The sequence below is a fragment of the Trematomus bernacchii genome, unplaced genomic scaffold (assembly GCF_902827165.1).
Source record: "Trematomus bernacchii unplaced genomic scaffold, fTreBer1.1, whole genome shotgun sequence".
Taxonomy (NCBI): Eukaryota; Metazoa; Chordata; class Actinopteri; order Perciformes; family Nototheniidae; genus Trematomus; species Trematomus bernacchii.
Window position 1 is genome coordinate 554,238 of NW_022987616.1, and position 17,904 is coordinate 572,141.

The following is a 17,904-nucleotide window of genomic DNA, read 5'->3' on the forward strand; positions in this document are numbered from 1 at the left end:
AGCAATCCGTACTCTGGGTGAAGTTTACCAAATGCTTTCTTTTAAATCCATCTTTCTGCTTCCCCCAACACAGGGGAGGTGGCGGGGGGTAGCTTCCCATCTGTGTGTGTGTGGGCTGCTGACTGAATAACCGAGGCCTCTAGGGAATGAGTTTATTCCTTTTCCCACTCCAAAAACAACAACAAGAGAAATGCCGAGAGTGAGGAAGAAGGGAGAGCTCCTAAAGTGAAAGAGCAGACATAGACAGCGGCCTGAAAAAACATCTGGACATTCTTTATGGATCTCATAGAAGAAAGATGGCCTGGAATCATCAAGTACAAGCAGAGCCTCGAGTCACCTGTGTTTATAGGTTGTACAAAACCTGATTATATTGTTTTTAGTTTGGTATGAGGATAAGGAAATCTTTTCTAACACCCAGATGCAGTATTCTAAACTAACCACCAGCAATCATTTCACTTGTTTTACCTGCAGTCCTAAAATAGCTCTATTACCTGGAAGTGTAATTAATTCTCCTTTCGTGAAAATGGTATTACTCAAATGCTGCAGGACCTATGAGCTCCACTCACGACCTCCCATTTATCACAATATTCACCTGACATGATCACAGTTTATTTTTAGCCCCCGACACCTCTTTCGTGGCATTAAATTATGCATGTGTTCCCATGCGCCGATCATCTGTGTTCCAGACAAAGAGGGATGTGTAGGGCGTTAAACTGTTGTGAAATAAAAAGGATTGTTGTGTGTGAAGTGCGCTCGTGTATAGACTGTTGTACGATGAGGGTGATTAAACAGCTTTTAGAAGGAAGTCTTTAACAGGGTGGTTTTTATGGTTTCCTTTCCTCTGAATCATTTTTAAGACTCACTCCAGGGTCATTTCCCACCCTTGCAACACACACATGACAGTGCTCTGAGTCACCGTTATGAAACTAAGAAACAGTGATAAGGAAGGAAAGGAGGGCGACCTAAAGGTATGTCATGTCTGGAAGCCGCATGATGATCCTTCCCCAGGATACACAGCTGCAGATGACCGTTCAGTGATGACTCCATCTAAGTCTATAGTGCAGACACTGAAAATGACACTGATTACGGCTAAACTCTTCTCAGGGTACAAATGCAGCAGTTTTGTTTCATTACATCATGCCATCGCTCATGCTTCGATTTCTAGTCCCACTTTTGGGCTACTTCACTCGAGTGTGTGTCTCTATCCTCTCATTGATTTTCCAATTGAGAGCGAGGCATGCGAGGCACAGACGGCGTCCATTGTTTCCATTTGTACGACGTGGTGATGATCTCACCGGCAGCCGCATGCCAGCCTACGCTACTCAGCTCTTGCTAGACTTCATCAACTGAGAAGCTGCTGTTAATTACAAGTCCATATTCTAATTACTCATCACTCGGCACGGCACTGAGCCCTGGAACGGGGACAGAAGTGAAGAGAGAGACAATCTCAAAAGAAGGGGGCATTTCTGCAACTCATTGACCTGGGGTAATTGAAAGCACATTCGGATGAAGAGAAAAGCAGGATATGGCAGAGTGCGCCGGTTTAGCGTCTGACGTTGCACTCGAGGCAGTGGAAAAGAAAAACGCCACTGTGGCCGGGGCCGTGTTTTCATGGAGGAAGTGTGTGATTAGTGGTTGTTTGGTTGGTCAGGCAGTGGAACTCAACCTGTTATCTTTGCTAAGTGGCCCTTGTTTCACAGTTGTTTGCCTTATGGAATTACACGGTCCCCCCTAAATGTTTTAAAGTCCAATGTAAATACATATGTTTCTATGTACCATATGCAGAAGATAAAGGACCATATTATGCAAACAAACACTGACATGTTTTCTCATGTTAGTGCTGTAATCTATCAGACAAGCAACATGAAAGCATTCCTCAAATGACAAAAGTAAAGGGAACATCTCTTCTTATAGTTCAACAATAGAATCCATCATAGTCAGTCTGATACATACATAAATAACAAAGAGGTAATTAAGGGATAATGCATCCTGGCAAGAAGATTACAGATAATGGCAGGAGGCTTTGCAGCTAAATTATAGATATGGAGAGCAAAATCAACTCAAGCTAGCATATGGGATAACGTACTGTACAGTATATTGCCATTATGAGGTTCTCAATAAAGAGGCTTTCAGGTATTGATGGTTGGGTTCTCTCCAAGACAGCTTAAATTATTCATGTTGTGTGTATGTGCGATCAATGCCAGCTGCCTGACAGACACAGTCTTGGGTTTTATTGCATCTTTCAGATGCTGGGGTGACTCTCGGTCAAGATCTTTGACAAAGCCATTCCACTCTAGGTCAGCTTTTTGCAATTTCCCCTGTCACGGTTCACAACGAACTGTCAGGTTTCAGGCCATGACGCGACCAATACATTTTCCTTCAGCTCAAAGACGAATGTGTTATGTTATGGGGCATTCAGGTTTTACTTGCGGAGCCAGTCTGAGTTCATAAAGTGAGGATCAGACTATAAACTGGATATTCTGGGGTTGTAGCGTCATTCATTTTTTGAGACCCCCGTCGTTCATCCTCTTAAGCTTCAAAGTCATGTCATGACTCACACAGGCAGATACTATGCAGAAAATCTCCTTCTTCCTTGATATAGATCTGTGGACCTGAATTCTTTCAAGGCAAATGAGGAAGAAAGGACTGAAAAGGAACAGATCTGAAAGGAGCAAATGAAATGAAGGTCCGTTTTGAAGGATTATTGCCTTTCTTTACTCCCTCCTCAAGCTGCAAACCCCCCTCAAAGGACATCTGTCCATCTCTGTGTACACCAAAGGAGCTGATTAATGGCCTGGCTAACCCAGCACTCAATGCTGAACCACACCACACCAATCTAATTACCCAGAGAAGAGCACACAGTCTCTAGCAACTTGCCCTCCTCTACTCCGTGCATTAGAATGAGGCAGCATTAAAATGGATGACAAATCTGGATTATGTTCAGCAAAAAAAGAAGGAAAGCAGAGTGAGGGAAAATGCCCAGGAATGAAAAGGCAGCCTTTCATGAATAATACAAAACGGTCTGCCTCAAACTGCAGTCGGGGAATGATAATGAAATAAATAATGAATTGATTACTATGCATCTGACGGCGCACTGATATGATTTGTACGTGCCGCGAGGGGGCCTGAGCTTGTTGTAGCACCACGGACAGGCTTAATGAAAGAGGAATGAAGAATTCTACTCTTTTAATACCACTTGTGATAATTGGGCTTCAGTTCAGAGCGCTCGGCACAAGTGCATCGCACTCATTCGCAAAACATAAATTATGCGGCAACCACAGAATTGGCTGCTTTTGAAATTAGAAATAAGAGGAGCCCCATTCAGTGTTTTGATCTGATTAGTATTGGGAAATCAGCATGCCCATTAGAGCACATCCAGATTTTACTGCCAAATCAAATCCTCAATATGATCAATACTATAGCGGGTGGTGGGGGGTTCTAAAGTGGCAACAAATCATTGTGATCACTTGTAATTTCTGCTGACAAAAAGGGAAATCGAGGAGCCTTCAGTGCTGTTACCTTACTACACATATCTGACTGTGAACAATGGCTTTCCTTTCAGAGAGAAAAATACTTTAATACAACAGATTGTTCAACCGCTAGAGGAAGTGGTTAGGCAGGCTATGTTTCTTCCTGATCCACTCAGATGCATGCTGGGTTCCTCTGCAGGACAATATGGACCCGGCCAAACCCTCGTCCTTCACCACAGAGCCAAGAACGCACACACGGACACACACACACCCACTCATGAGAAAATGCTCTCAAGCCCACACACATACATGCTCAAACAGTGATTAAATTAGTCTGAAGGAGCAACAGGGGCCTTCAGGACAATATTTTCATTGCAATAATAAAGGAAAAGCTTTCTTATGGCCCTCCCCAAGCAAATATTTGGCTTTGGGTCAGCTCTATTATTCATCCCCTGAGGAATATGTGGGGGCCAAACTTTTCAGCAGTGAAGCAAAGACCGTTGAAAAAACAGTAGAAAAAGAAAAACAGTCTGGGCATTTACAAGGCCTGGAGGCTTTCGGTTAATAAATCAAACATGCTCCGACTGCAGCAAGGTAGTGCTGTTCTGTCACTGGGGGGTTTCTTCTGTGAGTGGACTTGGGATATGTGACTTATCCCCATCTGGGGATGGAAGAACTAAATCCTTAATCTTTCCACATAAAGTTCCCCCGGTGGGTGATGATCGCTTCGTGCAGATAAGCCGACAGACAGAAAAATATGACAGAATCTGTTTGTTTGTGTGTGTGTGTGTGTGTGTGTGTGTGTGTGTGTGTGTGTGTGTGTGTGTGTGTGTGTGTGTGTGTGTGTGTGTGTGTGTGTGTGTGTGTGTGTGTGTGTGTGTGTGTGTGTGTGTGTGTGTGTGTGTGTGTGTGTGTGTGTGTGTGTGAGGCTGGGCAGGATGCCTGGACTAAATCCCAGCATCCCCTGAGGCGGCCACTGTTATCAAGGAAAGGGGAAGTTATCAGGTAGGACAGGAAGACAAAGGGAGAGAAAAGACACATACAGATAGGTAGACAGTGACAGAGAGAGTGGACACAGGCAATTTTTGTGAGGCGTGGACTCAACCACCCGGAGGTCCATAAGGACGGCTGACATTCATCATTGAAATTGGCGGGTCTGGCAGAAGTATTATGGAGACACTGTACCTTCAGAGACCGAAGGACAAACAGCGAAAACTCATACTGTGTTCAAGCAGGCAGTCGTCTTTTCCAATACTCAATATATCCTCAGACTGTGACTCACCTCCAAAAAACTGTGGGCAGTTGGCAAATTGTTTTATACTGCCATGGCTTTAGATTTTTCCTACCGCTCCTCTGGAACCCAATGTCATTTTCTGTGATTTGAATCAAGTGCCCCCAATACAAATCTCTGTGACATGAGAAATAATATTGTACCTGTATCCACTCTTTGTTCGAGTCCTCTGCCGGAGTCCATGCATTTTCATAGTAGTTGAGTCTGGAGCGCTCTGGGGACCAGCTGGGGTTGTACTGCGACGAGGCCATGATTTGGTCCGATGTGATCTCTCCTGATTCCATCCCCAAAGGGTCGCTACAGTCAAAGTCTGAGGGGAATGAAAGAGGAAAATATGTGAATCCCGAGCACTGAAAGCACCAGAATGTACCCAGCATGAGCTTTCAGTGTCCCCTAGATTCAGAGCTCGTCTCTGGGGAGAAGGACACCACACGACAGGCACTCAGCGCTGCTTGCCGGAAAAAGAACTGCACATCAGCGACGCCTCAGTAAATCCTTTCTGTTTCTCCCTCTTTAGTTTCTAATGGAGGACGAATGGAAGCGTTTCACATCAAGACGTAAAAATGTCTTCATAAAACATTCAGTGTGGGCTAAGATTACTCCAGTATTAGGCGTTAAAGTGACTTTCACTCCAGTTGTTTCTTCCACTGACTGGATCTGTTTCCCTCACATCCCTATGGGCAGTTTATCGTTTTTGCACACGCTGACTATTTTTCCCATCTTGGTCTCTTGGGGGAGTTTAGGTGTGCTTAGATTCGTATTCTGGGGTCATATATTATACTCAATAGCCCAACCAACCATGGTAGGAGGTGGCTTTCCCTGTTTGCGTTGACATGGGGCAGCCGCTTTGGCTCCGGGACTAAAGACTCAGCTGGGTCAGCTTGGGGCCGGACTCTCTAACCCCTGGAGGTCAGACAAACTGACACCGCTGCAGCAACGGTTGAAACAAACGTTGACCTTTTGATCTGGGTAGGAGTCGTTTAACATTGCTACAACAACACAGAGGCATGTGGAGACACACTTTCACACATTCATGTGGGCCATAATTATTTCCTTTGTTTATTTACTTATTTATCTTCTGATGGCAAAGTTGGTCTTTGCTTCTCTAAACGCAAGGCTTCTTCAGCCACATGGTGCATTGCCCTAAAACGCAGTCATGTGCTTGTGTGTACATGGCCCATACACACTCAGAGGGCACAGGACAAGGAGCTGCTATGTGGCTGCTGCCTGTGAGCTAACACAGATGGTCTCTCCATCTGCCATGATACAAACACACCTCCGTCACCGGGTCAGCGTGTGCTTTACAGTGTCAACGCACGGTTGCATATGTACGTGCATGCTAACGCGCGCGAGTCTCAGTGTGATGCCGAGAACAATGTCTCGCACCTCTTCGCCCCCATCGTCAGCTGATGCTCATACTTGTCAAAGTTTTGCACCCAGACCCACATCACTTAGATAACTGGATCATGATCAACAAACACAGGCATTGTTTGGGTGCGGTATCTGATCATGTTGGTTACCGACCAAAGCAGGGCTGATAGCTGAGAAGATATAGCTGAGAAGATAGGGAGGGCTGCTGAATGGCTTGGGAGGGTGATTGGAGGGAAGGGGTAAAACAGAAGACAAGGCCTCCTTTCATCACCTTATCACATCACATCAGCAGCTTTCTGCTTGAGTGTACCCTTCCCCTTGCTTTGCGGAGGCGAGAAAATCCACCGTGTATTATGCATAAGGGGATTATGAATGATTCAAGTGGTACAATTCTGGAAGAGCGCAGACCCAGTTTGGATCTTGGAAACGTCTTGGTCGGTGATGTAAGACTAAGCAACTCATGTAAAGGGTATTTACTGATCACGGGTCAGATAGTGCACCATGCATCTTAATGGTGAATGTGAAAAGTTGTGTGTGTGTGTGCGTGTGCGTGTGCGTGTGCGTGTGTGTGTGTGTGTGTGTGTGTGTGTGTGTGTGTGTGTGTGTGTGTGTGTGTGTGTGTGTGTGTGTGTGTGTGTGTGTGTGTGTGTGAACTCAGCATGTGTGTTAACTCAGCGCCTGTCTTCCCTCTGGCAAGACAAAATCCTTTTTGGAGACGATTAGTAGATTTGTTGAAAGTTATCCATCTTTATTACTTTTCAAAGACTGGCTGTGTGTGTTTGAGGAGGTCTGGCCTCTGGACAGATTTATGACTGCTACCAGCGCTTGTCTTCCTTAATGAAATGTTTTGTTGGAGCATTTTGCAAAATGGGGTCGGGAGGTCGAGCCCAGAGATGACGATGCTGCATGTCAAAGCCCTAGGGATGTGTTCCGGGGATAGTTACTGGTGGGGAAGCTGCCATTTGCAGTCTGTCTGGGCTCACAGTGTGTAAACGTAGGCCTTGTAAACCATGGGTGGTAGACTTGTACCCTACATTACCCAAATGAAGAAGCAGTAGGTGTTTATTTAATTAACTCCTCAGCTCTGTTAAACTTGTGGGAATTTATCGTAATATGACCATGTGTGGCTTCGGTTGCAGACATCTGCTTCTTACTTTTAGTACTACTCCTCTGGGGGCAACTTTATTACCCTCTAATTCTTATGCAACTCAGTTTTAATTCACTCTAACACAATGCAGATGGTCTTCTATTGAACACATCTTTCTGGATTGTGATTTATATTTTAAGTTTTCAGTGTTTTTATGCCAGCTTACCCTCTGGAACGGTTCTTTCGATGACAGTGAAGTTTGCCGAAAAGCCTTCCTTAGCGATGGCGCTGTCAGTGTTGATTGTTAGTGCCAGGATGCCTGTGTAGGAGATGATCCTGCCTGGGGTGTTCTGCCCACAGTATCTCCCAACATATGGACCGACTGGAGAAAGAAGAAGAGAAAAGCACAAACATTGTTACACTAGTTAAACTGGGGTTAACTCAATATTTGTTTGTGTGCCAAAGCCAGGTCACACATTGGTTTAACTACCAAGCCCCCCCAAGGAAGTGTGGAAACTAGTGTGTCAGTGTGGTATGACACCGGCTGCATTTTTGTACCCGACCCCATAAAGACGCTTGAGAAAAGACTCCCAACATTCCTGCTTGCCACAAAAAGAGCAAAGCGGAAGAGGGACCTGTGGTGTGGGCAGGTCACGGTCTCTGTCTATTTGCTGGCTGTAAATACCGTCACCCTTTTTTTTTCCGTCTTGAAGCGGACACAGCTTTGGCTGAGTGAGTTTTATAAAGGAGACTGCGTCGAGACAATAGGGGAACATTAAAGGGAGCAATAAAAGCCCATGTTTCACTGAACAGACTGAGAAAAAGGAAGTGTGAGGGAAACGGGAGGTAGAAGGAGGAGGCAGAGAAATATGGAGAAAGAGCAAGAGAGCACAATGACCTTGCCCTATGCCTGTGATGTGTGCTATGATCCATGCACATTTGTGAGTGTGTGTTCCTGTTGGTGTGTAGGGACCCGGAGCTTATCTGTGATTAGTAATGCTGTGATCAGTGGCGAGTGACAGTCCTGCCTCCCTGTGGCCTCCTGTCATCCAAAACATGCCACTCTCTCAGCTCCTACATGAAAGGCAAAGGCCAGACCACGGGGACTCGAGGGGCAGAGGTGGGCAGGCTCCGATTAATCTTCCAGGCCTGGTGTATGTGCGTGAGAATCTATGTGTGCTTTTAAACCTGCAAAGGCCTGGGCTGAACATAAAAATGCCATCTCCCGGATTATCTGCATGACTCCCCAGCGCTATGAAATTTTAAAGAGCCTCGCTGTGAAGTCTGCATCCTGCCTGCCTCTCCATTCCTTAGGGAAGAGGGACGAAGGGAGTGGAAGTTGTTCCTCCACAGCACCTGTCCATCGAGGAGTAATCCCAGTGCTTCACACAGGCCTGCACGGACATCTCCCATCGCGACGGCTAGCATGCCTCTAGCCCTAATGCACTATCGATCCATCAGGCACCACAGGAGCCACCTGGCAGAGGCCCACACACTATTTCTTCACATGGCTTATTTTTATACACGGTTGTCTGTCACATTCAAAAACACTTGAAGGGTGTGATGCCACATCATTGCGAAGTGGTAGAGTCCATGTTCTGCCCTGAATAGTCTATTCAGCTCTGCCGTTGGAAAAAAGGTTCTTGTGCGTATTCTTTTTTGTCATTCATTCTACTGAGAAATAACTGAGAAATCGCTGAATCTTAATAAGTCGGAAGCACAGAATGTTTCTATTCCACACCCCTTGAAGTACTTTTTGGTTAAAATATGTATTAAAAGGTGATAATAATGTGACATTTTCTCAGCTCTCCAAGCCTTTCACTAATCAACACAAATCTGGAAAATTAAACAAGTCCCACCTCAGGGAGAGAACTCCAAATGAGCAGGAATACTTTGTGGAATCAAAAGGTCGACCAAGCACAGTTCAAATTTACCGAGATGTGAGCTGAGAGAATATTGAACTTCAAGTAAACTCACTTGAAAAGGCGCTGATTTTTACCCATCAACCTTATCACTTGGAACACTATAGCAGAGACTACTTCAGCCACTGATGGGTGAGAAAAGCTTTCATCTTGTACACCCTGTGTTAAAATAGCCAGAAGAAAAACTAAAAACTTCAAGAGGTGAATTTTGCTCACTGAGTTCAAAGCCTCATCTCTGGCCATTTTGGAATTGCTTTGATCACTCCGTCTCTCACCTGTTGATTTTTAAGATGGTTTTGAGAACGCTATTTTATGGCAATATTTAATAGTCGTCTGAATCTTTTCGATTGCTGTGGGATTTCACAAAGAGGAGATGTTGGATCTTGTTAAGACCAAACTGGTTCAGTTCAAATTCTCCTTGTGGGAAAAACAAGGAAACCTCAAGGAAATTCCTTTCAGAGTCATTTCCCTACAAGATTGAATTGTCTTTTTTATACTTCAGAGAAGCAACCTAAATACCATGGCCTAGATTTTTACTGAACTCCCCAATGCACAATCAATGCCGCCTTTGACAGAAAAAGGAAATGTGTCAGGCTTGCGCAAACAGGAAGGGTTTATCGTTGAGCGATGACAAAGTGTTTCACTTATGCCGACAGATACTTGGACCGGTGACAAGTCTGGTTGAGGCAGTAAGTCCACTGGCACGGATAATACCACTATTTTGTGTAAAGCTGTTTATTTATTCTGAAAGAGCATTGAGACCCACCTTCTCCTTTTCCATCACAGGAAAGCAGATTTCTAAGCAGTGGCTTTATATACTTTTTTTTTCAAATGTTGCTATAGGTTAAGAAATAAGAAAGCAAGTAATAGTATCAAAGAGTCACTTTTAGTTTTTATATTAACCAGCCATTCTTGCTTACCTCCAGGGAATCCATCCCAGATCTCCAGTCTGTCATAGCGGCAGAAAACACCAGTAGGGGGCGTCGGGTCGGGCTCCAGCTCGAAGCTCTCAAACTCCAGAATGATCTCAGACATCTTGGGGGCGAAGATCATGAAAGTGCAGTCCAGGTTGTTCGGATATTTCTCCGGGAAACCAGGTGACTTTATGACACCGCTGTTGGAGGTGAAGTTCCTGGAGCATTCGGGACCTGCAGGGAGGAAACCAGATGGGAAGTGAGAAGATGAGACGAACCATTGACCATTGACAAAGGAAGGGGTGGGGATGATTCTTTTGAAAGACTGTTGGTTAAGTGATCTGTTTGGGGTTCCTTTGTGTGGTGGGTATTAAGGAACTCTGCCTCCCAGCTGTTCTATTGATTGAAGGACAGTTTACCGCCTAGAGACTGGAGACCACCTTGATAGTTCTTCTATTCACCAGAGGCTACATCTGGGTCTCTCAACCGTCCTCTGTGTGGTTTTGTGCCTTTTTTTGGTTTCCTCATGGACACCAACATCACTCTACTTTATCACTGTGTGTGTTAAATCTGGAACATCTGGACTGTGAGAGGAAACATCAGTAAAATAACTCAATCACATCAGAATCGGGGGAGATGAATTAACGACTTTATATGTGCGAAAACCTGTCACACACACCCTCATTAGGTCATGTCTGTGAGACATATGACACTCTACAAACTACAGTCAGTGATCAAAATAAAGGGCAATGACTGTTCATACATCAACACACAGATGGAATCTTGAACACAATTATAGACAAGGGAAAATATGTATTCACAAGGCTCCCCAGAGCCTTAACTGCCTTTCAGATGATGAGCCTTAACACATTCTCAATATTAGTACTTTCTCAGAGCACCATGAGCACAAGATTATGATTTAAGAATGACTGACATGCGATTTAAAAAATGACGCTTACAGCTGCAGGACATTTTTTAAGAGTGATAGGAAGAGACATTAAAACATATTCACTATGCACGCTCAAGCACTGGATCAGATTGTAGCCAAGCCTGGCTTCACACTACCACACACACAACTCAGGAAAAAAACAGGACTCCTGTCCTTCAGGGCAATTATTTAGAGCCATTAGTGGCAGAAATGTGCACAGGATAATGTCATTTTCATGATAGTCTGACAGCCGGCGTGATGGGCGCAGATGGGGCCGATCGAAACCAAAATTGCAGGGAGTTCTGGCTAGATAGAGCCTCCGTGCTACAGTCATTGTAGCTTAAATAAATGTGGCAAACTGCTTTTTCCACTGTCACTCAAGCTGCTCGCTAGGCCTCTAATCAGGACCATCAGTCCCACTTCAGCCTGTCCACCAATGGAGTGAGTGAAGGGGACTGAGAGCCATGTTGATTTTCTCTCCCCCCAAGTTGAAAGCCACGGCAAGCGGCATTTTGCCTCGAAGGAGAGCTGACATTTAGTGCTGCTGCTAAAGTGTGGCTTTCAAGAACAGTGGGCACCATTAATTTCACAGCTTCCCTTCGTATTTACCTCCGGAAAATTGAGAGATTTTGTCCAGATAGAGCCGTTTGCCGAGATGAGAGGGTTGCTGGATGCTGCAGGTCTGCACAGTTCGGCTTATTTGTAGAGAAATGTCAGACAGTTTTGGGGAAAAAAACTGTAGATACGAGCCACTTCTTTGGAAAAAGGCGCCCATGAGTCCCTGTGTGCTGTAGACAGCTGCAGTACCCAAAGTGCAATTCAGGTCAGTTTGTTGAATTTCCTGTGGATATTGGCTCAGAACTCCACTCTCAATCTATTTCATCAGCCTCCACCGTGACCCTTATCTCAGCTCAGCAGTTCACCAGAACAGATTTAGGTTTTGGGAATGTTTCACTCAGAAAATCCAAACTGTAGTAAATTAAACACTATTTTTTGTCTGTATTTACTTATTTAAAAATGACACTTCTTTTTATATTTGTTATGACATTTTGTGTATGGATTTAATGGTACATATTTCCAGCTAACTTACACATTTTCCCATCACCATTATGTACTGAGTCTGTGCTTTTTCTTGAATTATCATGACTGAGGCGGACTCAAACTCCACTATTGTCAGCTTTTGTGTTGCGGAACATGTTTATACCCCCTCAAGGAAAAGGACGGAGTGAAGACATCACAAACAAAACAGTGAGGCGAGAGAAAACTGAGCGCTCTGGTCGGTCCCACCGGCGTGATAATCATCCAGCAGATCTCTTTTATCTACTGTCTCCACACGGGAGGGCTTCTGTCCCTGCCCCCCCCTCGCTACATCCAGGATGCTTTGTGCTGATGCGTGAGAGGCATTCAGTGATAGCAGTCACACTTTCCTGTGGCAGCATCCTTACTTACAGTGCATGCATGCGTGCAGTCAAAGAGCTTCAGGAGAAAAGCTAATCCTGTTGTCAGCCACATGCTAACTATCACCATTGGTTGTTGGTGTGTTTCATGGCAGATTTATCGCCTCAATAGGACACAGAAATGTGTTTGTAAATAATAAGAGTTTTAACTCAAGTAAGGCTGCCATGCTTCAATTGTCCCATTTTATCTGAGATATAACAGTGTGGCAACAGTTCACCTAGTATACTAACCACTGCTTACAAACAAACAGCTGAATTTACGACAGGAAGAGAGTAAAAAGAAGTAACCTTTAACGCACCCAACATTTACCGGCAACCTCCAACCAGGGGCTCAAACATTTACAGCCGGCAGTAATGGATTCCTTTAACTCTCGTTTACATTGAGCCTGTGGACGGGGGAGTAAACTAATGTCCCTTTGACTCTCTCCCTGAGTGATGAGAGTTTGTTTAACAGGACGATTTGTCGGAGAAAAATGATATTTAATGGAGATCTGATTTCAATCTTTGCAAGTGTTAGAGATCGATATAAATCTTAAATAAATAAGGCCTCAACGTGAAGGGAGCCTTTCGACTGTTATTCTCCCTGATGACTTGTCCGTTATGTTTCTATTAAGCTGTTGCTTTAAGTGCTGAAAGCAGACCGGAGACTGGGCGTTAATCATTAGAACAACATTGCGCCAAGGAACAGGCGTTAAGTGTGACAGCCACTTGCTATTTTCATTTTAAAATCTGTCTGTCTCTTGCTTTTCTCCATTTTTTTTCCATCCATTCATCTCCCACCCTCCTTCGTATGGTGTATTAGAGGCCAGAGCCATAGGGGCTGGAGGTGTTGTTCTTGGACTGCTAGGTAAATCACCACTGTTTATGTTCAATGTTGCTCTCCGGCTGATCATTAGCCCAGTTCACAGCCCCCCACCCCCATTACTGCCCCCTCTGCTCTCGTACCCTCCCTCCCCTTCGCTCTGTCTTTATGCCACACGTACAGAGGGGTTAATTGCCGGTGGAGAATTAACTCTTTCAACACTAAATCAAACATTAACCTGAAGCCTGTGGAGTGTCAGTCATTGAAACAGATGGAAAGGCCGGTTTACATTTACCCACACACACACCCTGAGGCACCACAATACTGACATGGCATTAAGCAGTGTGACGTTGCTTTAGGGGATGACGAAGTGCTGATGGGATGGGTCGGGGGGGTTGGCACAGTCCCCCTCTGGCTCCCCTTTAAAGAGATTTGTTGTCTTAGGTTTCCATGCGGGCTGTGTGTGTGAGATGACAGTACGTCTCCATGCCAGATGTGACCTATGTCATCATGGCGTGCCATCCATGAAAGCAGAACGTGCCCCCTGTTAGGCCCCACCCAACACACACACACATCATTGAAAGTGTTTTCACAGGAGTGTGCAAACGCTAAAAGCGCCTGCATCACAGTGACATGATAAATAAGGCAGTTGCGTGAAAATATGTTTTTTTTCTGTGTAAAGGCAACCGTTATGGGCCTCCGTCCAATACACTTAGTCATTCTGCTGAGTAATGGAGAGGGGACCGAGATGAGTTTGTGTGTGTGTATGTGAGGTGTGTGGGGGAGGGGGGGGCTACGACTGGCACTATCTCTGCTTCTGCACCCACTTCAATGGGCCCTCAGCCAGCATTGATGTGGCTCTAAGCTTACTGAGAGCTGTTAAAAGAGAACATATGTTGTGCATGTGTGCGCATGTGTACTTAAAAAGACAGATCTTTCCAGAAACGCATGAGGATTTTAAGTGCGATACTATCTGATGAAAGGATAAACACAGTCTTTTAGTCTTCTACAAAAGCACCAGGATTGTGGTGTATGGTGACCCCAACTCCTTTTGGTTACTGTGAGTCATAATGGCGGTTGTTTATCAAGTCAAGCCCAACTTTTTTATATTATTAAGGCCAACTCCCTCCCAAAAGACATAACAAACACAACCATGTTGCAAATCTTTAATCTCCCTTTAACTCAAATATTCCTCACTCCCAGATTTATCCCTCTCCTCCCTATCTCCCTCTCCCCCGCCAACTCGCTCTACCCGTCTCTCGCCAGACTTCAGCCAATGGAGCGAGGCTGCCAATTTGCAGGCTATAAAATAAATTGCCCATGCTAATTAAGATGGTTGGATGGGATTGAGGAGTGGAGAGGGGTAGAGACTGATGTGGAAGCGGCCATAGAGAGCCGCAAAACAACCTGTTCTCTTCCAATTAGACACTTCGCAGGCTACTGTCGATGAAAACCAGGGCTGCAAACGCCAGCATGTTGAAGTGTGTGTGAGAGTGTATTTACATAGTTTATAGCTTAAGTGGGTAGACTTGCACATGTAAACATACAAGTATAAATTGGCGTAGGCTCCCTGAGGGCAGAATGTGTTTACATACGTTTGCTTTGTGGGTATATTTATCTTCCATTTGACCTTTGCTTGTATGTAACAGCAGAAGAAAGGCAGTACCAGCCCCTGAGGTTGACTTCCAGTGATCTCCGCGCCTCTATAATCACAATGATAAACAGCCTGCATTCTTTGCATTTCTCCTCATTGGCATGCACAAGTGCGAGCCTCCCATTCCTCCATCCGTTATCAAAGCATCTGTGTATCATCATTAACGTTACATGTGTTAGCCAACACAATGTTTTCCCAGCTAATACCCTGCTTGTTGATAAGCTGTGCTAATCAGCTAACTTTGAATCTCTCTTTCTGCATGGTTCTCTCTCTCACTTGCTCTCGTAAACAGGGCTGTTAATTGATCTCAGAGCCCCGTTCTTGGCGGCAGCCAGCGCAGCAGTAGACAAAACACAAAGTAAACTCAAAGCATAACGAGGGTCTGGATCCACCAAGGGAGCAACGCACACCCATGGTGCTCCTCTCCGCCTGAGTTTAATCTACAGCAACACCTCTGAAGCCCTTTTTTCCCCCAGCCCTAAATTCCCCATTTGATTCAATAAGCAAAAAAGTTCCTATATAGTGCCAAAAAAATAAGTCCACACTAATATCCATATTTCCTCATATCTCAGTGTCAATGAGTTTTCTCACCAGTTTCAATCCCTTACACAACTAGGCCATTAACACGCCTCATTTATAATCAGTGTTGGCTAATAGATGAGATTGGGAAATTCCATGTTTATCATGGGAAGAATAGAGTAGATTAACTGGCCTATGGAGGGCAATGAGGGAGTGTGTACAGATGAGTTTGCGTATGTCTGGGTGGAGTGGTGCTTTGATCTCGTAAATGGAGCCACACTCCACCAGCTGCTCTGCTGTGATGGTGACACGCACAAGCCCGGACACACAAACACGAGCACAACCACACACTAGTCCAGATTAAAAGGGAAGGGAGGACATTCATCATGTCTCCGAGGTCACGGGGGGCCGTCCCATAGACTGCTGCTAAGGTTAATTAATGAAAGTGGAGTCTGTCGCACCTGTCTGCCTACAAGTCACTCTCCAGATATGTGCTGTCCTCCTCCGCCTCCTCCTCTGCCTTCCAGTCCAAACAAAGGAAGGCAGCCAACCAACAGGAAATCCTTCCTCCTGGGGTGTTGTATTCTGATAAGATAGACATCCCCTGAGGAAATCTGCGGTTTATCATACATGTCTCCCCCACTAAAATTACCCAGAGGACTTATTTACATTAAGGAAGGAACCTCAGACTGATTGGATACCACTGCAGGGAAAGCACTTCCTTCTGTGGCTTGAATTCACTTTCTCCACAACCAACTCATCAGTGGTTATAATTGCGGGTTTATACACTTGCTGTGGATTGCCATCTGACAATAAACCAACACTTGAAAATAACATTTGTTGAGTCAATGCTTAGCAAATTATGCCCCTGCTTATTGTACAATCATTCTCAGCAGATAAAAACTGCTACAATTATGGAACATATGGGACTGTGATTCATTAGTTTTTGAATGGAGCATATTGCTTGCCATATTGCGATTGCATAATTTGATGCTCTGGTGCCTTGACTGAATCACAAATAAACCATGAAACTACACAGATTGAAATTACTTATGATGTGCATTGTCATCCCTTTGTCTCTATATTTTTGATGTAAGTGACATGTAAGGTAATATTTCAAATAGTTGGATAAAGTGAAGCTGCAGCTGTGTTAGGCCACCCACCTGTCTTAAAGATCTCATATCGGATGGAGAAACCGGCTCCGTGCGTCTCGTAGTCAGACACAAACTTGATGAAAAGCTGGTTTCCGGAGGAGACGACCGGAGAGGGAGCGATCTTCCCGCAGTACTTCCCCACGAGCTGACCGCTCTCGTCCACACCATCCCGCACCTCCACATAATCATACCTGAAGGCAAGAGAAAGGGGAAACTGTTATTCACAATGATCTTTAGAAAACCATTTCCCTCAGGGTTAGTTTTCATTTAGTTCTGTTCTTGCTCCGTTCTTGTATATTGGATTTGTGCGAAATCCATTTATCACTGTTATTAGGCTCATGTTGTGCATGTATGAAGCCACGCACACACACATTGACATAAACACACAAAATGTCATACTCAGAGGACCCTATAAACAAGGAGCAACACAGCATATTGCGCAGGTAATGTAGCGGAAATAAAACACTGTGTACTAATGAGGTCTCAGGTTAAAACTCGGAGAACAGGTGGGCGGGTTATGCTTTCATTATATCAACCTGGCACAAACACACACACTGCAGAGGTGGTGTGCTCCTCCCAGCAGCACTGAGGTCAGGTTTACGTAATTGCTATGACTACGCTGAACAGTTGTCTTTCTCCTGTTAAACCGTGAGATAACACTCAGGGTGTGTGTGTGTGCCTCTTGAATGAGAGAAAATGGGAATTGAAAGTGATTATATCGTGGCCTTTGGCTTAGGCTGGTGTATAGCAAGAGAAGGTGTTAACGCTGTTCAACACACACCTACACAAACATCACAGTCAAATGGAATTTCAGACCCAGGGCTATTGAAGGGAGCAGCCGCTTAATAGAGTCGGAGTATAGGAGCAGATGAGGAAAACAGGTTTGAAATAGGACAGGGAACAGGAGCTATAAGACACACAAACACACACACACACACGGAATCTGGCATGCGTAACCTAAGCGGGTAGAGAAGACATTTGAGTGCCTATGAGGGTGGTCTTAACAGCCTCTAGTTTTCAGTTTTTATGTGGAGGGCACTTTAAGTTGTTTTCACACTTGTGCACTGTATATCTGGTGTGTAAGTTTGCATGATGGTTCCGATGATTTTCCATGCTGTGTTTTGACTGTGAGTGACAGGGCGAGCAAGACTCCTAAAGCAGATTTGGGTTCAGGTTTCCACAGTTTCTAATTGGCCATAACGCACGTTCCTGCCAAGTTTTGTCAGCTCTGCAGGCCACTTATCGAGCAAATACTCCCGCCCAAACCCTGCTGCTCCTTGCTGTGGCGGTCCTCAGTCTTCATCAGCAACCAAGTGAAATAAATGCTATTCACAC

The 17,904-nt window shown here is 44.9% G+C and overlaps 1 protein-coding gene across 3 annotated transcripts in view; it reads right to left on the reverse strand.

The window, feature by feature from the left end:
- nrp1a (neuropilin 1a) overlaps positions 1-17,904 on the reverse strand; it is a 57,252-nt gene that overhangs the window by 20,844 nt on the left and 18,504 nt on the right. For all 3 annotated transcript variants that reach the window (XM_034132315.1, XM_034132314.1, XM_034132313.1), the window contains 4 exons: positions 16,579-16,760; positions 10,062-10,289; positions 7,446-7,601; positions 4,905-5,071 (listed from right to left, as the gene is read on the reverse strand). In XM_034132315.1, the coding sequence (XP_033988206.1) occupies positions 4,905-5,071; positions 7,446-7,601; positions 10,062-10,289; positions 16,579-16,760 (733 nt within the window). The remainder of the gene's footprint in view (positions 1-4,904; positions 5,072-7,445; positions 7,602-10,061; positions 10,290-16,578; positions 16,761-17,904) is intronic.